The sequence below is a fragment of the Corythoichthys intestinalis genome, chromosome 12 (genome assembly GCF_030265065.1).
Source record: "Corythoichthys intestinalis isolate RoL2023-P3 chromosome 12, ASM3026506v1, whole genome shotgun sequence".
In the NCBI taxonomy this organism is placed as follows: Eukaryota; Metazoa; Chordata; class Actinopteri; order Syngnathiformes; family Syngnathidae; genus Corythoichthys; species Corythoichthys intestinalis.
The window spans coordinates 23,113,972-23,140,798 of NC_080406.1; the positions used below are offsets into that span (position 1 = coordinate 23,113,972).

General features: G+C 38.1%; 1 protein-coding gene across 2 annotated transcripts in view; it reads left to right on the forward strand.

The window, feature by feature from the left end:
- The window catches only part of xirp2b (xin actin binding repeat containing 2b), a 115,759-nt gene that overhangs the window by 74,155 nt on the left and 14,777 nt on the right, over positions 1 to 26,827 (forward strand). Inside the window, exons 1-3 of one of the 2 annotated variants that reach the window (XM_057851766.1) lie at positions 8,483 to 8,636; positions 13,917 to 14,054; positions 22,761 to 22,895. In XM_057851766.1, coding sequence (XP_057707749.1) covers positions 14,004 to 14,054; positions 22,761 to 22,895 — 186 coding nt within the window. In that variant the 5' untranslated portion in view covers positions 8,483 to 8,636; positions 13,917 to 14,003. Of the gene's footprint in view, positions 1 to 8,482; positions 8,637 to 13,916; positions 14,055 to 22,760; positions 22,896 to 26,827 lie in introns of those variants that run through there. The other variant, XM_057851767.1, reaches the window with a different exon arrangement.

Genomic DNA, 26,827 nt, shown 5'->3' on the forward strand with positions numbered 1-26,827 from the left:
GCCTCACGGCCCAACTCAGCTATGCTCAGAAATGGGTCTTTCTGAGCAGACTGCAAAAATCAGGGTCATCGTGAAAGAAGATACACCTACAAGTTAATGATTTGTATCCGTCCTTTAAATGCTATCTTGCTCATCTTCCAGATGGGTGACTTTGGTTGAATATAATTCAAAATGCCAGGTGTTTGACTTAATCAGTTATGCTTAAAATAATCACAAAATTGCTATGTAAAAAAACAAAAAAAATCACTATGACGACATAAATGCCCTTGGTTCCATTTTAAATCTACTAAGTGATACCACATCCCCAATGGTGTAATGGCTTCACTAGCCTTGCTTTTTTCAGGTCTAAATTTTACTTTGCGGTGTTGTGAATGTGAGTGTGGATGGCTATCTTTCCCTGGATGTGATTTATGATTGACGAGTGACTAGTCTAGTGAGTAGTTGGACTTTCGCTCAGTGTAATAGGCCTGGACGGAGCACTGGATGGGTTTCTAAAAGCAGAAATTGTTGGAGTTGTTTTACTCCTTATTGGGGTTGTCTGATATAATCGGGTAGCTGATAATATCGACCAATAACAGCATTTTAAAATGGTATTGGATAACACTGACATCGGTTTTTCATTATCGGATTTGAGCCAATATGCATGTTACCTTTAAAGTAAATGTAGAAGCCTTCTGCCTTTGTACAAGGCTGATAAAAGTGCAGTAAGCACAGCAGTTATGCTTACTGACCATTAATGCGTGCAATCTAAAATGCTTGGGATTTGTTATGTGAGAAGATCATTTGCATTCATGGTGCAAAAAAATAAATGAACAATAAATGATTGAGAAAAAAAAAGATTGCAAACTCATCACATATACAGTGCCTTGCAAAAGTATTCGGCCCCCTTGAACCTTGCAACCTTTCACCACATTTCAGGCTTAAAGATATAACATTTTAATTTTTTGTCAAGAATCAACAACAAGTGGGACACAATCGTGAAGTGGAACAAAATTTATTGGATAATTTAAACTTTTTTAACAAATAAAAAACTGAAAAGTGGGGCGTGCAATATTATTCGGCCCCCTTGCGTTAATACTTTGTAGCGCCACCTTTTGCTCCAATTACAGCTGCAAGTCACTTGGGGTATGTTTCTATCAGTTTTGCACATCGAGAGACTGACATTCTTGCCCATTCTTCCTTGCAAAACAGCTCGAGCTCAGTGAGGTTGGATGGAGAGTGTTTGTGAACAGCAGTCTTCAGCTCTTTCCACAGATTCTCGATTGGATTCAGGTCTGGACTTTGACTTGGCCATTCTAACACCTGGATACGTTTATTTTTGAACCATTCCATTGTAGATTTGGCTTTATGTTTTGGATCATTGTACTGTTGGAAGATAAATCTCCGTCCCAGTCTCAGGTCTTGTGCAGATACCAACAGGTTTTCTTCCAGAATGTTCCTGTATTTGGCTGCATCCATCTTCCCGTCAATTTTAACCATCTTCCCTGTCCCTGCTGAAGAAAAGCAGGCCCAAACCATGATGCTGCCACCACCATGTTTGACAGTGGGGATGGTGTGTTCAGGGTGATGAGCTGTGCTGCTTTTACGCCAAACATATCGTTTTGTATTGTGGCCAAAAGTTCAATTTTGGTTTCATCTGACCAGAGCACCTTCTTCCACATGTTTGGTGTGTCTCCCAGGTGGCTTGTGGCAAACTTTAAACAAGACTTTTTATGGATGTCTTTGAGAAATAGATTTCTTCTTGCCACTCTTCCATAAAGGCCAGATTTGTGCAGTGTACGACTGATTGTTGTCCTATGGACAGACTCTCCCACCTCAGCTGTAGATCTCTGCAGTTCATCCAGAGTGATCATGGGCCTCTTGGCTGCATCTCTGATCAGTTTTCTCCTTGTTTGAGAAGAAAGTTTGGAAGGACGGCCGGGTCTTGGTAGATTTGCAGTGGTCTGATGCTCCTTCCATTTCAACATGATGGCTTGCACAGTGCTCCTTGAGATGTTTAAAGCTTGGGAAATCTTTTTGTATCCAAATCCGGCTTTAAACTTCTCCACAACAGTATCTCGGACCTGCCTGGTGTGTTCCTTGGTTTTCATAATGCTCTCTGCACTTTAAACAGAACCCTGAAACTATCACAGAGCAGGTGCATTCATACAGAGACTTGATTACACACAGGTGGATTCTATTTATCATCATCGGTCATTTAGGACAACATTGGATCATTCAGAGATCCTCACTGAACTTCTGGAGTGAGTTTGCTGCACTGAAAGTAAAGGGGCCGAATAATAAAAAAAAGCCTAGCAAATTACATCTTTGTGAATATTACAGTCCTCAAATGTGGAAACAAAAGTTGGACCACAAAACAGACAGCAACAACCGAGGGATGCGTTCAAGGGTTTATTAAATACAAAACAAAACAAACACGCAATCGCGGAAAAATGGGAAAGTACAAAACTGGTCTTTGACAGAAGGTCAACGGGGATCAATGCTATAAACGCCAGGGTAAACCAAGGTGGTAGGCAGAGAGCCAATAAAACAACTAAATAAACTAAATACACTCAAATACCTGTAGATAGACGAATTCAAAACAAACGCAGCAGACCACCAAAAACCCGAGGCAGGGGCAAAATTACCAAAATACAAAGCGACTCGAAAGTTCAAGTGTCAAATGGCGACCAGCAAGGTAATATCTCGGCACCCTTCTCTTGGATCGCCTTAGTTTATATACAACTGTTGATGAGAGTTGCAGGTGCGATGTCGGGAACGCCCCGACAGCCGGCTCAGTAACAAAACAAAATCTGACCAGCAGCAGAATGCGGCAGTGAATTGTCATTGCATTGACCTAGGATTGCCTACCTATATTTGTAATGCTTTGGTCACCCCTTAGTGGCTCTTTGGGGTAACTACTGTAAACGTGATTTAATTGTGAACGATTCCTTTTACAGGTAGGCCCCTGGTTACGACTTATGTGATTTCAACTTTACGACGCTGACGTCTCGCCCGCCATTTTGTTTTTGTTTTTTAGTCGCGTAAAAGTACCTTATTGTACCACGCAGTATTTTATTTTTTACTTTATTTTATTAATGTGGCTGTTCTGCCCTTTAGCGAAATGTGTATTTGATTATAATGTTGACTTGTTTTGTGATGCATGCTTTTATTTTGGCGCAGTAAGCGTAGAGCAGGTAGTATTTCCACATGCGAGTAAGACCCCATGTACACACAAAGAAAAATGTATTTGTGCACACGAAGAAGAGCGCACACACCCGCACACGAAGAAGAGCGCATTTGCTCCCACGAAGAAGTCGCGCAGTCGAGTGGGAGAGGGAGGGGAAAGATTACAGCTTAGCTCGCTGTCTACCTAGGATTTAGTTCCCAACGTCTTGGCGAGGACAGTATAATGATGTATAATACATGTTTTTCGATAGTTATTTTGAGATTTACTGTAAGGGGGATTTAGGGGTACTTAAAGGGTTAATTCCGATTTATGCAGAAATTCAAGTTACCTCGCCAGCGTAGGAACGGAACTCGTTCGTACCCCGGAGATAACCTGTATTTAATTCTGGACATTTTGGGTCATTTCAATTTATATTAGGGCTGTCAAATTTATCGCGTTAACGGGCGTTAATTATTTTTTTTAATTAATCCCGTTAAAATATTTGACGCAATTAACGCACTATGCCCGCTCAGACAGATTTAAATGTCAGTACAGTGAAAGGCCAACTTGTTAATTGTGTTTTATGGAGTTTTTCCGCCCTCTGCTGGCGCTTGGGTGTGACTTGCATATGTTATGTGGCGTAATGTCGCCCTCTGCTGGCGATTCAGTGCAGCGGATTATTTGGGTTTCGGTGCGCTTTTCCGACGTGATTATATGTCGACGTGAACTCACACTAATAGACAGTGCTATTCAGACCAGCTAACGTCCGCATCCAGTATTCAGTGGCAGTTGTCATAGCCCCATCACAATGTTTGTGTCTAATACATGCATCGCTTGTGAGTTATATTCCTCCTTTGTTTATATTCATGAGCATTAGATAGTTATTGATGATGTGTATTTGAATTTGTTCACATATATGGTGAAATGCAGTTACATTGTTAGATGCTTGTGAGCTAATTGGCTAGTGCTACTGCTCAAATGGACACGTGTGTACATTTTATGTTATTTTGTGATTTATGCAAGTTATTGACACATTGCCTTGTTATTTTCAGTTTTACAAAAATACAAGAAACGTGCTCCTGTCAAAAAGAGATGACTTCAGTAAAGCCCATGCAACTTTGCCACACCGTCTGATTTCTTTTTGGAACTTATGTTCGCTATCTGTCAATTTGTGTACTCACACGCATTGAGGACAGAATTGGGCTACTAGTTTATTTTTTGATTGAAAATTTTACAAATTTTATTAAAACGAAAACATTAAGAGGCGTTTTAATATAACATTTTATCCATGGATCACTTTAACAGAATGTTAATAATGTTAATGCCATCTTGTTGATTAATTGTTATAATAAACAAATACAGTCCTTATGTACCGTATGTTGAATGTATATATCCATCTTGTCTTATCTTTCCATTCCAACAATAATTTACAGAAAAATATGGCATATTTTATAGATGGTTTGAATTGCGATTAATTGCGATTAATTACGATTAATTAATTTTTAAGCTGTAATTAACTCGATTAAAAATTTTAATCGTTTGACAGCCCTAATTTATATTATTTATATGGTACATTTATTTACTACAACTTCAGTTGAAGTTGTTCTCTTCTTTTTCACAGAATTTTATTTGGAAAAACTTGAAGTTGTCACATTAATCATTATGAAAGCATCCAGTGGGGCATCACAATACAATTAGCAATAACATGTTAAGTGCACGACAGCATATATGGGCATCGGTTTGATAATGGTATCAGATTTTTTGAGTTAGACTATATGAGGATATCGGTTAAAAAGTCATTATGAGACGACTCTACTCCTTATACTTTCGCTCCCTAAACGTCTTCTCAGCCCAGTGATATGACAAGCACACCCGAAGAGTGTGATTGCCCTTTATTCTACAGGCAACAATAAGTCTGCAATTAATTAATCAAATCAATCAGCTCTGAGAACAAAAAAAATCAATTGGGCTGCGAGGATCTGTTCTTGAATAATGGAGGAATCGCAATTTTAGTTAGTGTCCCTCACCAACAACAAGTGGAAGAAGAAAATAAGTGAGTTTTAGAGCTTTATCTCTCGGGGTTTTACAATCCATGTACTTTATTATTTGCAATTATAAAGGTGAAAACCACTGGTTTATACCAAACATACTGTACGCTGTTAATTTGTGAAGTGCCTTAACTTGACTGAGGGGCCGTATACATGGTGACTCTCCGAGAATACGAAAAATTTCAAATTTGCTTTGATATGGTTCCGTCTCCATTCGAACAATGTCGCAATTCCGCGTGAAAACCATGTAGTATTCATGCCAGACCCTAGGGGGCAGTGCAGATTTACAAGGCCAATGATGCACTTTGACTTTAACAACCTCCTCAGCCCGGAAGACAGCATACTCACCCACTTCAAGCAATGGCATTTTTCTTTTGCTCCAAAAGGCACAAAAATGGAAACATTCAACATATTTAAATTAAAAATATTAGAAAACAGTATATTAAAGATGACATTCTGCCATATTTTCTGTTTTTCATGTTTAGTTTCATGTGCACGCCCATTGTGACGTGTGCGAGTGCTGACGTTATCGGCGTGGGGGCTTTCCATTGATACAGTGTGGCAAATAAGTATTTAGTCAACCATCAATTGTGCAAGTTCTCCTACTTGAAAAGATTAGAGAGGCCTGTAATTGTCAACATGGGTAAACCTCAACCATGAGAGACAGAATGTGGAAAAAAAAAACGAAAATCCCATTGTTTTATTTTTAAAGAATTTATTTCCAAATTAGACTGGAAAATAAGTATTTGGTCACCTACAAAAATGCAAGATTTCTGGCTGTCAAAGAGGTCTAACTTCTTCTAATATGGTCTAACGAGGCTCCACTCCTTACCTGTATTAATGGCACCTGTTTTAACTCATTATTGGTATAAAAGACACCTGTCCACAATCTCAGTCAGTCACACTCCAAACTCCACTATAGCCAAGACCAAAAAGCTGCTGAAGGACACCAGAGACAAAATTGTAGACCTGCACCGGGCTAGGAAGACTGTATCTGCAATAGGTAAAATGCTTGGTGTAAAGAAATCAACTGTGGGAGCAAATATTAGAAAATGGAAGACATACAAGACCACTGATAATCTCCCTCGATCTGGGGCTCCATGCAAGATCTCACCCCGTGGCGTCAAAATGATAACAAGAACGGTGAGCAAAAATCCTAGAACCACACGGGGGGGACCTAGTGAAGGACCTACAGAGAGATGGGACCACAGTAACAAAGGCTACTATCAGTAACACAATGCGCCGCCAGGGACTCAAATCCTGCACTGCCAGACGTGTCCCCCTGCTGAAGCCATTAACACGTCCAGGCCCATCTGCGGTTCGCTAGACAGCATTTGGATGATCCAGAAGAGGACTGGGAGAATGTGTTATGGTCCGATGAAACCAAAATATAACTTTTTGGTAGAAACACAGGTTCTCGTGTTTGGAGGAGAAAGAATACTGAATTGCATCCGAAGAACACCATACCCACTGTGAAGCATGGGGGTGGAAACATCATGCTTTGGGGCTGTTTTTCTGCAAAGGGACCAGGATGACTGATCTGTGTAAAGGAAAGAATGAATGGGGCCATGTTTCGAGAGATTTTGAGTGAAAATCTCCTTCCATCAGCAAGGGCATTGAAGATGAGACATGGCTGGGTCTTTCAGCATGACAATGATCCCAAACACACCGCCAGGGCAACAAAGAAGTGGCTTCGTAAGAAGCATTTCAAGGTCCTGGAGTGGCCTAGCCAGTCTCCAGATCTCAACCCATAGAAAATCTGTGGAGGGAGTTGAAAGTCCGTGTTGCCCAACGACAGCCCCAAAACATCACTGCTCTTGAGGAGATCTGCATGGAGGAATGGGCCAAAATACCAGCAACAGTGTGTGAAAAGCTTGTGAAGAGTTACAGGAAACGTTTGGCCTCCGTTATTGCCAACAAAGGGTACATAACAAAGTATTGAGATGAACTTTTGGTATTGACCAAATACTTATTTTCCACCATGATTTGCAAATAAATTGTTTAAAAATCAAACAATGTGGTTTTCTGTTTTTTTTTTTCACTTTCTGTCTCTCATGGTTGAGGTTTACCCATGTTGACAATTACAGGCCTCTCTAATATTTTCAAGTGGGAGAACTTGTACAATTGCTGGTTGACTAAATACTTATTTGCCCCACTGTATTGATGCGGAGCAAGCCCCCGCAATCGAATCCTTCCACTTTGCAGCCCGGATTCAATGGTTTGCATCTTCGCCTTCCGTTTTCGCTGACACCATATAAAGACGAGGCCATTCCTTAACACAGTCATTGCGTCTTTGAGTCACAGAGTCGCCATGTAAACTGCCCTTGACTTTCACTTCTTCATAATTGACATGAAAATCCCAGCTTTATCCGCTGGTCTTTATGTTCTACTTAAAATCTGTGATGATTTCAGAATTTAATCAATGCAACACCACCACCTACAGAGGCGTTTTAGTCATTACACAGGTTTACAAACCTGAATTTCATAGACAAGCTGAGCAAGACCCTTTTTAATGCATTCCCAATGAAAAATGTACTCGACGAACGCGTATGTCTTGGCAGTCAACATTTGAAAACCAATTGTCGGATGTAATGTCAGGTCAGGGCTGTCCTGCTCTTTTATAATAAACTCACCCAAACATGACTTAATGGACCCTGCCTTGTGCTCTGAGGCACAGTCATTCATGTCTTCCCACCAAGCTGAATTGCCCATGTTGGATATTTCTACAAAACAGGTGGGCCATTAGAAGATTTGATGCCCCTCTCACCGGGGATGTTCTGATGCCTGGCAGACACGGACATAACTTTTGCCTTTACAAGATACCAGAGGCAGGCTGGCGCCACCGTCTCCGTCTGGACCAGACAAGATGAGCTGCCACGCACTCAACACTCTCAGGTGTCTTGTATCAGATTTACTAGACCCCTTACGCCTCGTAGCTTTAACATTACATTACATCATTGGCCCCATTTGAGAGGCGCCGCACAGCACCACGCCATTTACTGTCACCTGGATTGAAGACCGGCCGGCGTCATGTGGCGTGACGGATTCTAGTCTTATTGGCGGGAAGATATTTGGCATATCATGACAGTCTGTAACAGCTGCTACTTGTCATGCGGCGTGGGGCTGCGATGATGAAACTGGGGTGACCTGCTTAATGAGTACACAGGCATCTGGAGGGGAAATAGTTTTTTAAAGGGGAGGCGAGCGGGGCTATGTTTTGGGAAGGGGCGGAGGTTCTAAAATAAAATCAGCTGTCACTCTCTTGGTCTGACAGAGGTGGACACGTTGCTGGAGCTGGTCTCCAACGCTGACTGGGATTTGCTTTGGATTTGGAAGGACCCTGCTGGCTGGGGGTGCAGTGGCCATTTGAGTGGGATTCTACCTGTTGAGATCTTTTTTGTTTTTTGTTTTTTACGCAGATATAATCTATTTTTTACCTGGTAGGTCACGAATGAATGGCGCGTCACCATTTGGGTTGCCATGTTGGTTTGGATTTATGAATGTATGACCCGCAGGGAAATAAACACAAAATTAACCCAGCAATTTGAAATGCCGCCTCGAGGAGTGAGGTGATTTATTCTGCTTCCAAATCGACGGAGCTCTGCATTACTGCAGGTGTTCGCGCTCTACTTCGGAGATACTTGACAAGCCATAAAATGAGCAGTGCAGCGGAGTCATTTACAATAAAAACTCGCGTTTATCGATGCCATCGTCGCATTTTCAGAAGGGAACTGTGTGGCCTCACTGCTTTCATAAAATCAACATGGCCCTTCATGGTTGCGTTTAAAATAGGCTACATTTATTTTTGTTAGGCGCCTAGATTACTTCACTTTCTTGTTATTTGAGCTCGACACCCAACATAACGTGTCATTAGATAGCCCGGGACTTTTCTGGTTGTGAATTTCACTATCTGCAATAACATTTAATAGGCTCTCTATATACAGTAGATCCCCTTCAAGGGACAACCTGAAATTTGTAGCCAGTTACTTAGTAATTTGCAGTAATTTAGCTCCATTCGGTTATTTAGTTTAAATGTCCGATTCATACAACTTACTTTTCTCTGAGGCAAATCTCACATAATTAAGCTGGTAATCAATAACAAGCTAGAACGTTAATTAATTCAATAAAAAGAGACTATAAATGGTGGAATGGTTCAATGCACCACTGGCTTTCATTGCTTATTGGCTTTATTAAAGTTTGAAAACTTTTTTTTGACCAAAAACAACAACTAATTTAAAAATGTTTATTCCTACACGTGATCTTTTTGAATCTTGTCCTTGGTGCTTTAATAGAAATATGATCCTAATCTCAAGATTAAATGATGCTGGAGACCAAAAATGTCAAACCTGAGGCTTAGGGGTTAGATCGGGGCCACAACATCATTTTTTGTGGCCCTTGTAAGCAAATCATTTGCTATGACTAAATAAATTACATTTGAATTATATTCCTGTAGTTTTAAATGAAATATCAAGAACTACAGAAATATAGGAATATTTATTGTTATTTCAAATTTTAAATAAATATCCTGAAAAATACAAAAGTAATATTAACTGGTTTTGTCTATATTTTTGGGTTTTTATTTCAGAAACGTAAACACTAAATTGAAAAATAAACATTTGCTATGAAAAAAGAGGAAATTAGAACAACAACAAAATATATTATATATATGCTGTATAATATTCACTTAACATTTATACAAATAAATTTTAAAAACTTAAATTAAAAAAATAAAAAGAATGTTTGCTATCAAGAGGTTGAAAAAGAGAACATGGACAATTTCTTGGTCATTTATATAAGTTGTCGATTCATTTGTTCATTAAACTTTATCGCAGCAGCCTTAGCTAGCATACATAATGGCTCACTAAATTAAATCAAAACTACAATGTGGCTCGTTACAAAGAATACAGCTGTAATAAGTTGTTATGTCATTTAGTTGACACCAATCACAGTACAGATAAACCCCGGGTTAAGAACGAGTTCCCTTCCTACTCTGGCGACATAGTCTGAATTTTCACGTAAGTCAGAATTAACCCTGTAAGTACCCCTAATTACCCTCCAAATGTCAAAATAACTATCCAAAAACATGTAATACACGACATTGTACCGTCCTCGCCAAGACTGAGCTAGGTCCTAGCTAGACAGCGCGCTAAGATCCGATATGACGATGTCAGACGTCCGTGTGGCTTGCTGACTTTATTCAGCTGCTCATGACACAAACTAAAATAAAAATGAAATTAAATCAGTTTCATCTCAATAACAGCAATTAAATTTGCGTTTATAACTAGCTGCTGATACAGCAATAACAATTCACAGAAACGACTAGCATGTATCAGTTAGCATCCGCATGTCATCAAAAACAATCACAAAAACTCGCCCCAAGTATTTGACTGCGGTTCAAAGCGCACAATAAACAGTACAAAAGCTGTTACATACAGGTGTTGCCTCTGCGGATGCTTCACAAGCAACAAATTTGCTGTGCGACTTCTTCGTAGGAGCAAATGCGCTCTTCCTCGTGTGTGCGCATGCGTTTTTCTTTATGTGCACAACACGTTCTGCTTCGTGTATTCGAGTATAACGGCATTACTAACGGCGTTATTTTTTTCAGTAGTGAGTAACATGACTTTTCCCATCTTTGAAACGCTGTTACCGTTACTTAAGATGTAAAGGGCCGCGTTAGCAGCGTTACTACAATTTGGTTCAATGAACCTCTTTTTATCTTTTTTTGTCACAGCTGCCTGGGAGGGGGTAGAGAGGGAGGGAGGGGGAGGGAAATGGGTGGTGACGCCATTGCAAACGCAGTGCTAGGTGGCTCGGAGCGTTAACATTGCGTTCGCGTTCCCCTTAGCATTGCATTTAGCGTGGCGAGCGTCAACTTAAACTCTCGGAGAACTATTTTTTGCATACAGTTCGTGGCTTCCAGGTGGGTACAATTAATTGAAAATAATGTACGTATGTATGTAATGTTTCCTGTTGACAATGCATTATCATCACCAAGTTGGCGTTATCCTTGTAGATGCTACAATATAATAATAATAATAATAATAATAATAATAATAAGTATATATATTATACAGTGGGGAGAACAAGCCATTGACAGTGTATCAAATACTTGTTCTCCCCACTGTATAGCGATAGTTATGAGGTAGATATCTGTGACTTCTTTACAGACGCCATTCTTGTCATTATGACGTACTGTAATTTGTTTAAAAGTTTAAAATATGCGAGTGAATAATTTTTTAAAAAGTCTTTTTTTTTTTCAAACAAAATATTACACATCAATTAATGTTTTTAAGCTAAAAATGACAGACGTTTTGAATAATAAATATAATTACTTACCTTGTTTTCATGGCTGGGTTGAAACAAAAACGGTTGCGCGACGTCTGTAAACAGGGGTTTCCAGGGTAAAACAGGCAAATTAAAAATAGTTTGGCGGCTTAATGCACTATGAATCTGCTATGGCAGCATATAGACATATTGTTCTATCAAACGCAACAGTTCTTTTGGATTAAAATACAGCAGTTTATTTGAAAGAGGAGTGAAAGAGCAGAAACTGCTTTTTCAGTCTTGTCTGTTTTCCGCCATATATATATGTATGTGTATGTATATATATATATATATGTATATATATATATCAGGGGTCGCGTTAACCGAATATTTTCCGTCGTTGACCGGTTTTTTAAAACGGTGACGGAAAAAACTGAAGTCCATCCGTCATTTTGACAGGTTGCAATTCACACCCCAGACCACAGGGTGGCGAGTGAGCATATTAATTAGCTATAGTCTCTCCTGATGCATGACGTCATTGGCCGTACTCGGAAAAATGTCAAGGCAACTGAGTGTTTGCCTGGCACAGCCAGACTGTTCTCCCTGTATTTTTCAAACACTGAGAGAAAAGTCTGGGACACAGCCTCTCGAGTAAGTACAAAATCAATCGACAAATCAGATTTGTTTATTTGCGTGACGTGTTTTCACGAGCAACGTCACTCTTGCGCGCCGAAAGTCGTCTCTACAACAACACGGATGGCGGGCGAGCCGAGAATATGTTCCAATCCGCGGTAAATTCAGTTTTAAATGAGCTAAAACACATCGACACGAGACATTGACAACAGTCTGTCTCGCGCTAGCCATGTTGAATAAACTCCGTTCTCCTCGTATGTTTACTTCCGCGCACAAGTCCCTCGTCCTGCCCTCGTCGCTTTGCTAACGGCACGTCTGCCCGTCGCTGATTGGTGCACTCCGCTGTCTGTTTGCCTCTTGTTAAGCTTGTTCGGACAGAACATTAATTAAAAATGAAAACTAAATACTTTTGAATATGTCATCATTATCATTTTAAAAATGTAAGTGACGGGTAAAAATAGATTATGACCGGATTTTTATGACACTGTCAGTCAAAATGACAGACAACGAAAAAGTCTAGCGCAACCTCTGATATATATATATATATATATATATATATATATATATATATATATATATATATATATATATATATACTGTATATAGATATATAGTGGGGTGAACAAGTATTTGAAAGTATTTGATACACTGCCAATGGGAAAACCCATTGGCAGTGTATCAAATACTTGTTTTCCCCACTGTATGTATATATATATATATATATATATATATATATATATATATATATATATATATATATATATATATATATATATATATATATATATATATATATACACCAAATATGGGGGTGGCATGGCTCATTTGTTGCCCCCAACCCAGAGGTTGTGGGTTTGATTTTCCGCCCTGATGAACTCGTCTGAGTATCCTTGAGCAATATACTGAACCTCACGTTGCTCCTGGTGCTGCGTCACCAGTAGGTAATGGCGTGGTAGTGTAAACCGCTTTGAGGGCCTTGAAAGGTGGAAAAGCACTATACAATTATAACACCATTTATCATATAGTTATTTGTCCTAAACTTTTATTGAATTAAGTGTCCATGAGATGAACCTTGCGTGATGCTTTTTAGCAAAGAACGTAGATGCAGGATATTCAGAGCCTCACCTGCATATTGAAATATACAGTATATCTATATATATTAGGGGTGTGACAATGCACACAAGTGTGGGCTCAGTACAGCAGGAAAAACAAAAAGGCTTTTTTTTTTCAAACCGCATTTGAAAGTTAAAGTTTGTATACCATCACACTATTATGTAGGTGAAATTTGTAAAATTTGTTAAAAAAAAAAAAAAAAAAGAGTGTGACCTGTTTTTTTTGGGGGGGGGGGGATGAAAACATCAGTTAAATTCAATCAGTTAATACAAACATATTTGATGTGAAAAATTTTATCGAATGTTACATGTAAGAACGTGTAGATCATGAAAAGTAACGTGAGTTACTTTGCTGAGTAACTAATTACTCTTACAATGAGATAACTGAGTCACTAACTCAATTTCTTTCTGGGAGAAGTCATTTGTAACTGTAACTAATAAAGTAAGATTAACAACACTACCCAGGGACTACCTGTACTCTATAGCAGTCAATAAACATAATACGATACAAGTGACCTGATTTGTTTTTCATTACTTGAACAAGTATTTCATTTTGATTCATGAACTTTCTAACTGAATTATTCGTAATAAAGTCGGTCAGCAAACTGTACTGACTAATTTTGAGCTATAAACTATGTTTTTTTTTACTATGTTGCATGATGACTCCTGTAAACAAACATTGACAATTTTCTTGGCTCTGTGTGTCTTTAGCTGCTGGCAGCACGCGTTTAAGCCGAGCGGGAGCACCTGAAACCTTTTAAGCCGAAAAACCGAGCGCTGAGCCACTGTAGGGCCATCATGTACCAGGCAACTGCCACCCAGCGAGCAGACAACACCATCCCCAGCAGGGTACTTTGTGCACGCATGGACATTTCATAGCTCTAACACGGTGTCATAAAAGCAATGTTTTTGTGGTCGTTCTTTGTTTGTACACAGCCTGGAGAGCTGTGAGGTAGTTGCGCAACAATACTTTTGGTATTGTCACCTTTTATTGCTGATGTTGTCATGCTGTATTCGTGGAGGTGGCAGCAGTGGTGCAGCAGGGAGTGAGTCGGCAAGAGGGTCAGCAGCCTTTCATAGGCAGCACAAATAGAGGGGAGTGTATAAATAGGAAAGAAACAAGACTCTCAGTGAGCAGCTCCAAAGAGAATGCTGAAAAGAGAAAATGTTGCCTTAGCTTTTCAAGGCTTTTAAGGAGCAAAGCTACTGTATAACCTGGGTGGTCAAACGCAATCTGTTCTGGGACATGGGGCAAGTTGCAGTGTGTTTGATTTTGTTGCCGGGGGTAAACTTTTCACTGTAAAATGATCGTAAGCATTTTGGACTTGGATCGTGATCAAGGTGTGCTAAGAGAGAAAAAAGAGTGTCAGAAACTTGGTACCACTGCATGATGGGGAATTTTGTTCTTGGCTTCACAGAGAGAGTGACCAAAACATTACATCATTAGAATCTGAAAATAAAGACACAGGGTACAGTTAGGTATCATATAATAACTAAGCAAAAATATTACAAGAGAGATGTCACTTAGCCTGCACAGACAACTCCAAAAAAAATCTCAAATCAGGTAACACCTTCTTACTCCCTGACACCCGTTAGCAAGAATATGGAGATCTTCTTTAGAAAGAGGAAAAGGTCAAATGATGAAACAGAAGAAGAAAAGCCTTCAACTTCGAAGAGGTAATCAGCAGTCCTACTTGAAACACAGGTCTATCGCTACAGGTGATTTTTTTTTCCCACACTAAACTCTGCGTGATATATGGCAACATGCTCATGAATGAAGAAATGAAGTCTTCCGAACAGCACTTGATGCATTGCTTCTGTTTTTCCAACATTCTATATTTGGAAAGCTGGATTTTATGCAATACCAGCGACCATGGTGGATAGAGAGAAATGTATTCAAGTAAGAGTAGCGTCACTTCAAAATAATATTACTCATGTAAAAGGAAAAGTAGTCAACCAAAAAATGTACTCAAGTACAAGTAAAAAAGTATCCAGGGAAAAGAATACTCAAGTAATGAGTAACATTGTGAGTAACTGTTTTTTTTCCCTTTAAACAATTGTATTTTTTTCTCTAAGGACAAACGTATCGATATGAACTGTTGTCATAATGATACTGTACAATAACCAGTGTTGTTACCGATTACTTGAAAAAGTAATTCAAGTACTGATTATTGATTACGCCTCAAAAAAGTAATCTAGTTACTTTACTGATTACTTCATTATCACAGTAACAAAGTTACTTTAAAAGTAATTTATCAGTTACCATATACCAATTTTTTGCCCTTTGCTGCCTCGACATAGGAATGACAACAGAAAAATGTCATCGCATGTAATTGACTTTCCGAGAATGAGAAGAAGGAGAAGATAAGAATTTTTCACAGAAGGCTTAATCTTCGAGTAGGCGGGAGTTTAATTAGTTGATGGAGTTGATTTCAACCATCATTGACTCGCGCAAGCTTAGACACGCCGACGCCCTGAAACTAATAAATAACTGACAAACTGCAGGGAATTTGTTCAAATCAACTCCAACAACTACTGGTAATTAAACCCCGAAGATTAAGCCTAATGTCAAAAATTCTGAACTTCCCCTTTAAAATAAAGACCTAGCAGTTAAAATTTTGTCTATAAAAGTTTTAAAGCAATAAAACAAACAATAAAAATGAATGAAATGAACAAGAACAATATCGTAGTAAGTATTTCATAATGGGTCAGTATTATTTATCGAACAGATCATGCGACAAGCACCTTAGAGACGGTCCTTTGCTTTGCTTGGCCAAAACTGCAGCTGAGTATGGATATTTAGAATTTCTTTAAACCTAAGCTCTCAAAAGCTTCAACAACAACAACTGAGCTTGAACCGAGGATTCAACAAGGACAGTGTCAAGATATATATATATATATATATATATATATATATATATATATATATATATATATATATATATATATATTAGGGCTGTCAAACGATTAAAATTTTTAATCAAGTTAATTACAGCTTAAAAATTAATTGATCGTAATTAATCGCAATTAATCGCAATTCAAACCATCTATAAAATATGCCACATTTTTCTGTAAATTATATATATATTCTGTAAAATAAATTGTTGGAATGGAAAGATAAGACACAAGATGGATATATACATTCAACATACGGTACATAAGGACTGTAGTGGGCATTTCACTCTACTGTCATTTAAATCTGTCCATGCTGTCCTCACTCCGAAGCGTCTACTTTTTCCAAAACTAGACAGCTAGTGAACGACGTCTTAATAATTAGACTTCTTCCTTTTTCATCTGATTTATTAATAAAATGGCCTCAAACCATTGTCCTCTTTAGACCGTCGTAAAACTACAAAATAAAAGTACACAAGCATTACATTAGCAACAACGTTAGCTTAGCATGCTATACAGGTTCACTAAACATAAACAAAAAGCGTCTCATACAAAAAATATAAATTTCGCTCACTAACATAATATGTACATTCTTTACAAATACCATACTTACGGACAAATCTTGTCCAAGGATCATATAAGTACAACATTATCAGCCCGAGACGTCGTGCAGCCATTATGAAGAAAGAAAAGAAGAAAATAATAAACCATGTCGCAAAGCGACCACAAGAGTTCGCTGTTGGACAGCGCAAAAAACCTTGCTGTAAAACTTACCAAAAGGCAGAATACTTTCTGAGCGGGACATGTGCGTTAATTGCGTCAAATATTTTAACGTGATTAATGAAAAAAATTAATTACCGCACGTTAACGCGATAATTTTGACAGCCCTATTTATATATATATATATATATATATCTTAAAATTAATCACGTTAAGATATCTGACACATTTAACGCATGCACTGAATTACCTGCTCATGCATTACTCAAACAGTTTACAATGACGCCGTTTTTGCACATTGAGAACGAAAAGGTAGAGAAATGCGAGTTGACACAGGTGTTCATTGGACAGCGGCTTTCATCGGCATAAGCTTTGGCAACTCTTTCACAACAAAGATAACTATTGTGGCGAGCGACGTGCTACACAATGACAAGAGACATTTTTTCTTAAGACGCTTTATTGAACACAATGCTGAAAATATACCATTTGCAGCCACCACTGACATTCATGGTTGCCCAACTTCCCATCATGCATTTGGGCGGAACAGTTAAGTCGCTACAGTATCATTTAGTCAAGTCCCTACAAAAATAATATTCCTATATCTCAAAAAAATAATGTTCACAAAAAGAAAAGCGCTCAATGCAGAGAGAAATGGCATTCCCAATCAAAATAGCTATGCATAATACACATAAAACTTACTCAGACTTTGCCTTGGCTAGATCTCGAATTAATTTAAAACTCGCCATTGACACCTTGTGGTGTATTTCAATCACTACCTTACGTAGTTAAAGACACTGTGGATGAACATCAGGGACCCCATATGACGTCCTGCTTGGTGACGTCAACAATGGCGAACTATTAGTTTATTTTTTGACTGAAAATTTTATAAATTTTATTCAAACAAAAACATTAAGAGGGGTTTAATATAAAATTACAATAACTTGTACTCAAATTTATGTTTTAAGAACTACAAGTCTTTCTACCCGTGGATCCCTTCAACAGGAAGAATGTTAATAATTTTAATGCCATCTTTTGGATTTATTGTTATAATCAGGGGTGCACATATTTTTTTTGTCCAGGTTCTCAGATGAGGACCTGGAGATGTGGCTTGGTCCTCATTGAGCTTGAGAGCCGACCCGCCTGATGCAATAAAATTATGACAAGCTTTACTTAGAGCCAATTACCTTTAATTAATTATATTAACAATTAACGCTTGATTAACATCAACTGGCACAACAAAATTGCCATTACTATGAAGTGAAATGTAAAGAAATAAACATAAAAGCACTAATTGAAAATAAAGGGCATTATGCGGCTCCCACATTAACTCCAAGCCTTTGTAAAAGTGGGATGTCCTCCTCATAAGAGCTCACTGAACGTGCATGTTTAGCTTTGTGAAATGCGACAATACAGTGGTCAGCCATCGGTACGCAAAAGCGTATGGAAGCCGTTGAGGGTCAGCGCGTTTGTCTACGTCCAGTACATAGTGCGCATGCGGACCACTTATGTGCACCCCTGGTTATAATAAACAAATACAGTACTTATGTAGTGTTTGTTGAATGTTTATGTCCGTCTTGTGTCTTATCTTTTCATTCCAACAATGATTTACAGAAAAATATAGCATATTTTAGAGATTGTTTGAATTGCGATTAATTAATTTTTAAGCTGTGATACATATATATATATATATATATATATATATATATATATATATATATATATATATATATATATATATATATATATATATATATATATATATATATATATACATACACACACACACACACACACACACACACACACACACACACACACACACACATACAGTACAGGCCAAAAGTTTGGGCCCCACCCACCCCACACTCCCCCAAAAGTCAAACTCCACCTATGGTTACAAACCGTAACTATAAAATGCTCTCGTTACCTGTAGGCTTTGCTTAGAGTTTTGACGCGTTGTGCTGTAATTCCAGGTGGTTCCTTGAATTGGATGTGGCGTCGTTTTTAGCGGTCCACAGTGTTTTTGAGCCAGCGCAAAGTTTGCGCAAAGATATTTCTGTCGTCTTCAGTGGGCAGAAATGTGAATTAATGGCTGTGTTTCCAGTGAGCAAATGCAAGTGTTTGTGATATCTCTCCTGGCTCTTTCATTATTCGCATCCTTACGAGGTAGCTAGGCTATTGTTTTAGCCGCAGTCTGAGCACCGCTCACACGGCATGCCCGTTTTTTTGTTCCCCAATGAGAAAACGTGACATGTGGTGTCACTCCCAAACGCAAGATTAACATTTCTATTAGAAATGCTCTTCGTACATGAGTACAGTAGTCTTAATTCTACGTATATTATGAGGCAATAACAAAATAGTAACACACAGACACTAAGGAAACTAACTTTAATCAGATTACTGGTTTGGAAAAATGAACGTCTTAGCTTGTTACTGAAAGAAAGTAATCAGATAACAGTAACGCTTACTTAGTCAGTGCTGTTAGTAAGGCGTTACTTAGTAATGCCACTGACAATAACCCAGCATTATTCATCCAAAGAGCATGAGTGCCCTCTAGTGCAAAAAAATAGTTCCTAGTTTGAATAGTGAATACTTCATTAATAGGTAGTATTATGAAATTAAAAGGATCAAATCTCCAGTTTCCCGTGGTCAATCGGTTCCAAATAAAACCTGGGAGAGAGCTTTAATTTGCGCTTTTGATTTATGTTGAGGGCAGCGCTCTATGTCAAATACTTCATATTTTACGGTGCTTTAAAGACGCCACGTGACTGAACAGGCTGGCGTCATCATAGAACGGCAGCCTTGCGTCATATTGGTGAAATAGAATCATGTGATTATTGTTGCGACTTCTCATTGGTGAAATTGATAGAGCTACTTATATATTCTTATACTCTTGTACAGTCCTTGACAAAAGTCTTGTCGCTTATCCATTTTGTAGAAGCAATTGCTAATAACCTGACTTATGAAATATCTGAAATATCAACAAATCTTAGCTGCCTCTTATAGGGTTGTTCCGATCATGTTTTTTTGCTCCCGATCCAATCCCGATTGTTTTAGTTTGAGTATCTGCCGATCCCGATATTTCCCGATCCGATTGCTTTTTTTTTTTGCTCCCGATTCAATTCCAATCATTCCTGATAATTTTTCCCGATCATATACATTTTGGCAATGCATTAAGAAAAAAATGAATAAAACTCGGACGAATATATACATTCAACATACAGTACATAAGTACTGTATTTGTTTATTATGACAATAAATCCACAAGATGGCATTTACATTATTAACATTCTTTCCGTGAGAGGGATCCACGGATAGAAAGACTTGAAATTCTTAAAGGACAGATGTGACTTTGTATATTGTGACTAAATATTGCCATCTAGTGGATTTTTATGAGCTTTCAGTAAATGATAATTCAGGCATTTAACTTCTGCCCAAATGCATGATGGGAAGTGCACCCATGACTGTGCGTAGTGCTACCAATTGATATATCTTCTCTGCATTGGGGACTAACTAAAGGTGTTAAGACAAAGATCAATTGCTACATTGCTTCCCCACATTGCTTCCCATGATATTTCTAATCATCGGGAGAGGGATTGTTAGGTTTTAGCCAATTAAAAAATGCTCCAAAGGCTGCTAAAATTCACCCTACTCGTTATATGCTGCCATTTCTCTCTCTATATTGGTGAAACAGCTCTATTACAAATTGAGCGCGACAATGCGAGAGTGAGTCGTGCAGCGCATGCATTAAATGCGTTAAATATTTTAACGTGATACATTTTTTAAAAAATTAATTACCGCCGCTATCGGGGTAAATTTGTTAACCCTACCTTAAGCCTAAACTAAAGACTCTGGATGAGTGTAACATATTATGTTTGTAACGTTAAATACAATTAGAAAATGATTTAATTAAAAAATTAAATATATTGCTTTCAATATGACATGATCGGACCCGATCGATCGGGATGCTGATCGATCGGGACATCTCTAGCCTCTTACATTCCTAACCATAAAAAGGGACAAACTCTGCAGCAGGATGGTGCTCCATCGCATACTTCAATCTCTACCATCTACCAATCTCTGGCGTCATCATAGACCGGCAACCTTGCGTCAGATTGGTATAATGGAGTCATGTGATTATTGTTGCGACGTCTCATTGGTGAAATTGATAGAGCTTCATATATATTCTTATACTCGTATATACTTACAATACTCTTGACATCGCTTGCAAAAAAAAGGACAAATCTAATACGTAGAATAAACACGAAAAATGTAACAACTTTTGTATAGCCCAAAGTAGCGGAGTAAGAGAAGCGTTTTATCTTGTACCAACTCTTGTGAAGCCCAAAGCAGAGAAGTAAGAGTAGCATTGTTTCTTCACAAATCCACTCAAGTAAAAGTAAAAAGTATGGCTTTGTAAAACTACTCTTAGAAGTACATTTTTCTCAAAAAGTTACTCAAGTAGATGTAACGGAGCACATATTACACATTACAACCCACGTCTGCCAGCGACCAAGAAAGTTAATTAATGTACACAGTAGAGTAGATATAAGTAAGACAATTTGTGGTCTTTCATTGTTTGTTTGTATGTCGTTGAAACAGTGGTGTCTTGAGACTTTATACAAGTGACTGAAGAAACTTTAAAGATACAAACCATCATTTGACCAATTTTATTTTATTTTATTTATAGATACAGGCACTATAGTAGCAGGGAACTGAATTCAAAGCACTTTAGAATAAGCAGCAGTATGTCAAATTGGAACTTTTTCATCCAAAAAAGGCTTGGACGAGCTGTGTTTCCTACTGGCTGCTGCTTTCAAACACTAACAATAGGAGTCCTGGCAGTTGCCCTTTCTTTTTTGTGAGGCTGTCATAACGCCTTTCAAAAAAATGAAAACGAAAAAAAAAAATACAAATTTTCATGAAGGGGGTCCTCGGGAAAGCCTGTTTAAAGGCTTTCAAAAATCTTATTACAATTATATTTTATATTACTTTTTGTTTGAGTGGCAGGATGAGTGTGAAAGCCTGTTTGTGGCAATCAAGAAACTATATTTGAACCCCTTCGGACCTGAGCATGCTGCTGAAGGACATGACACGTTTGCGTCTCTAAACCAGTAAATACACTGAATTTAGTTGCTACTGCCACTTCTTGGAGATGACTGAACGAAGCTTTACCCATTGAAATCAAATCATTATGTTTTTGCTATTTTTGGGTCTTTGAAAATTGATGAGACAAAACGCAACTTCAAACGTAAGTGCTTATTTCTTGTCAAAAACCCATTAACATAAAAAAAAAAAAAAAAAAACAATAAAAGCATGAAATATCCCCAACCAAGTAGAGAATAAAAATCAGCAATTTTTTTTTTTTTTTTTTTTTTATGCCTAGCAGAAAAAAATGCGGATCTTAAGGAATAATGTTTTCTAGTTTTATTGGGTTCTTATCAGAGCCTCTTTGTGGCTGTCCAAAAATATATGTATATTTTTAGATAATGTTTCTTTTTCAGTGCATGTGGAAGCATGTATTTTACCTTTTTAAAAAACATTTTAATACATACATGTTCTTTAAGGTAAGAGCCAATTATTGGCCTTTTAAAAACATATTTCTTGACTATTTGTTCCTTTTTTTTTGGTGCTTTTTAAAGACAATTTATGGCCTTTTAAAATGATTTTAAATTAAAACATAATTTTGTTCTTTTCTGCAATGTACATACTTTGCACAATCAGGCAAAGTTGCATTTTCAATCCTGGTCTCTGATTAATGTCGTGTCTATTCATTTGGCTCATAAAAGTTTATTTGAGTTACAAGACGCAGAGTGAATCAAACTGGTTTCATGCAAATATGTTAGAGGCCCATTTTACTGCACGATTAGCAGGCTGAAGAGCAGCGTCATGTTAGGTTGTGTTGGAGTGACGACCGCTAATGATATCCCTCTGCTTCATTAGGTCATGGAGGAGTCTGAGATCTGTTCCGTGCCTGGGGGACCCGCCAGTGTTAGAAAACAATTTAAGACCCAGGAAACTATCTCCACCACCACATCACATGTAACCCAGTTCCATTTTCAGCACAGCGGTGTGCAGGTACACATATTAGAGGCTAGTTTGCCCAATTATGGCCACCAATGCATGAAAGAGAATGGCATGTCTATCATCAAGTGAGAGGGAAACATTACCCTAGACAGGAATTCTGATGCCTTGCTTTCATTTAGTTCACTAACACGCATGGCTGAGCCGCGCCAAAATATGCCATTTATTCTGAAAATGAACATGAATGAACAATGAATTTTGTGATACATCTTACCTCATTTTCAATGCACTGCTTTTCTATTGTTATGTGGCATAGTATCGATACACAACACTGCATGTTTTTTACCATTTGGCCGCAATCTATATAAGTCCTAAGTGTTTGTTTTCCTGCTTGTTCTCAGCATGGTGTGGATGATAAAGCTTCTCCAGGTGGAGCTGACTCGCTTCACCTGAGCATTACGAGAGTTTACTTAGAGGAATGAGGCATGTCTTTTCTTTTCTTTTTTTTTTTTTTTTTTAAACATGATTTGAAATACATACAGAGGGACCAGTACACATTGACCAAGTCAATTTTACAAGCTGAAGGATCACAATTTTTTTACCCTTATATTGTCGATTAAGACTTTTTTTAAACTGGGTTTTCCATAGATTTCACTATTAGTTGCCGGGAAACGGGGCACGGAGGCGTTCAGTAGGGGGCTAATTTTTAAAAACCTAAAGTATTTTCAAAACCAAAGTCGCTAGCGACCCAAAACCAAAACAGGCATCTCCCTTAGGCATATATGAGTCTCCATGAGCAGCGGCATCAAAAAAATTCAGAACGTATCATATACGTTTTTCCCTGAAATAGCGACTTAATTGTTTTTTTATTTAGTGCAATTTTGATGTAAGTTTTCAACAGCTAATAAATCACTCAATTTTCACATCAGAAACTAAATACTTGAGAAAAGCATGAACAATAATCTTTATTTTACTCAACAAAAGCAAAATTTACCCATTTCTATACATAATCAAAACTTATTTAGGTTGAATTTTGATGTCACTATTGCCACAGCACGTCTTGCCAGCTATCTGGCCCTCATCGTTTTTAGATTGAAATGTTGCATGAAATAAAACACATAAAAGCCAAATTTTTTTTTTTGTATGGATGTAAAAATGTCTAAATTACAATTTTTTTTGCCAATAACGGGGAGTTGGCTGAAAATTACCAGATTATTTGAATGTAAAGTTACGCTATTATGTATAGAAACAAAATCCAATGTGGTGGCCACGAAACAAACAGCTTTTTAAGTGAAAAATTCTTGTAAATAATTCGGTAAATAAATCCTGGAATTTCTTTAGATACGAACATAAAACAGTCTAAAATCGGGCAGTTATCATTCATTTTACATGAATATTTCAAGCTAAGTTATGTTTATTTTTTCCCCATTTTTTCAGTTTTTTCCACAACGTTTCAAAGTGCATGCATGGTGTTATTTTGTGTAATAATTACTGTACTATGAATCCTCGACCAAATCACTGTCGAGGCACTCCTGCCTGCTTGTATGCACTTAAACTTTCATCTTGTTTCCACCTAAATTAGGCATTAGAACACAGGGTGTGTTTGAGTTTATCCCATAGAAAGCCGCAACGACGCTCTGCCTGGCCCGGGCCCCTACGGAAAGCCGTGGCGCAATGTCTATAGGAGCTGTCTCGTCAACTGTTAGTGAAGTCTAAGGGTTTTTTTTTTTTTTTTTTTTTTTAAGTCGTAGTATTAAAGAATCTATATTGAACACATAAATTGGAGAGTAGTAAAAACTTTTATTTAAGTTCTAGTAATAATCCACGTAATCCACAGAAGATGCAAAGAAATGCAATCATAGATGTCCACAAATGAAGTTATGTCTAATAATATGCAATCATTCAGAGCAACAGTATAGGACACATACAGTATATTGAAATTTATTTAGTACTTTGTACGAAAGCTTTACTGGTAATATTGACAGTTTCAAGTCGCCTGTTGTATAGAGAACTAGTGCAATGTTTGGGTGTGATTTTAGCCCACCCTTCCACACAAAAAGTCTATGGCCAATGATTTCACTGTCCAAATATTTATCTTAAATCTCTTGAGTAATGTAAATAGACGGATGATTGTACAGACATCGAAGTGAAAGGCCGATGAGAAGAAAGATAGCTCTCTCCATTTCACCCATTGCTGAGCAATACAAATTGACGGCATCAACGGTCGGCTGAAGTCCATTTTCGGGGACACTCAATAGCTAAAGGGAACCTCGGACTTAAACACTTGTGGGCTAAGCCACAATTATTCTCTTTTACTAAAATAAGTTATTAGAAAGACATACAATATTGCCATTGATTTAAAAGTCTATAATATTTAGTGCATGTTTTAATGGCGCCATGTTTTACACGCACATTGGGTGCTCGGGGTGATGATGTAGTTTTTCACTGTCACTAGAGGAATACTACCAGTGTTCTGCAATTCCTTTCTACGAGGCGAGTCGTCCAACACATGCGCACATGCGAATACTATTTCTGTTTCCATTGAGTATTTTTACCTTTCCATATCCTCAAAATACTTTTTGCATGTGTCTCCCTCTCATACCTTTAAGCATTGTGTTTTCTTGTGGTAGCTTTAAAGCAGATTGTTAATCTGTTGACCACATTGGTCAAGTAACGTATTTAAACCTCCCTTATTTGATATTACCACGTTTAAGTATTTTCTTAAGGCATCTGTGGTATGTTTTGTCTGTATGCATCTAAACCAGACATGTCCAAAGTCCGGCCCGGGGGCCAAATGCGGCCCATGGTCAAATTTTATCCGGCCCCCAGCATCTGTCATAAACTCAATAACGTCTGGCCCACACACAGACTTAATAAATTGGTCAGCAGCACTGCTACCAGCATATGAAGTAGCTTACACACGAAATGCTGCTCCTCATTTACCCACTAAAAGGCAGCAGCACTCTAAGCAACATTACCCCGTGTGACCCTTTATTTACAATTTTCTAAAATGGCGATAATCAACAACAACAACAAAGAAGTTGACTGCGTTGGCCGACGCTTCAGGGATAGGTGGAAATTTGACTATTTCTTCACTAAAATACGCAACAACTGTGTCTGCGTAATTTGCAAAGAGACAGTCACTGTTTTTGAAGAGTTCAATGAGAGGCGATATTACCAAACAAGAGACGCTGACATGTACGACAAGATTACAGGGAAGATATGCAGCTAAATTTAAGCAACTTGAAGTTAGCTCGCAAGAGCCCGAGAGTCAAAAGAGAACGCCACACAGGCTAGTTGCGAGATTGTTGAAATTACTTTAAAGAATAATAAAGCAAATGTGACACACAAAATGGCTTGCTAAAATTTGCTTAAATATATTGTTCTACGTAAAGGACGTCAGCCAAGGTCGCCCCCCCCCCCCCCCACACACACACACACACACACATTTTTACCACACCAAATCTGGCCCCCTTTGCAAAAAGTTTGGACACCCCTGATCTAAACAAAACAAATTGAAAGCGCACAGTAGTACTTTGGGTGTTAAATTCGCCTCTTGTATGTTTCGCTGGTGTAGCACATTTTGCCAGAACACCAGTTTTCTCTACTCTCATCTCGTCTCATCCTGTCTTTCCTTTTAATTTAGCTTTTTCTGCTCATTTTGTGAAATATCGACAGTGCTGTCAGGTTTTAATATCAAATTATTTTTATCTTAAGAACTACAAGTCATTCTATCCGTGGTTCCCTTTAAGGCCATGGCCACATTCCGAAAATTGTGTCCCACATTTAAATCCACATATGAATGTGGCCTAGATCGGATTTCGAAATAACCGCTTCCATGCAAGTCCGCCTTTTCAGATCGTCACTCAAGTCACATACATGAAAACATAACTGGGTTACCTTAGCCTGCTGTGTGAACATAGCCTATCCATAGAAACGATCCACATACCAGTAAGGTTCCTGCGCATCTGACCATTGTCATTGTT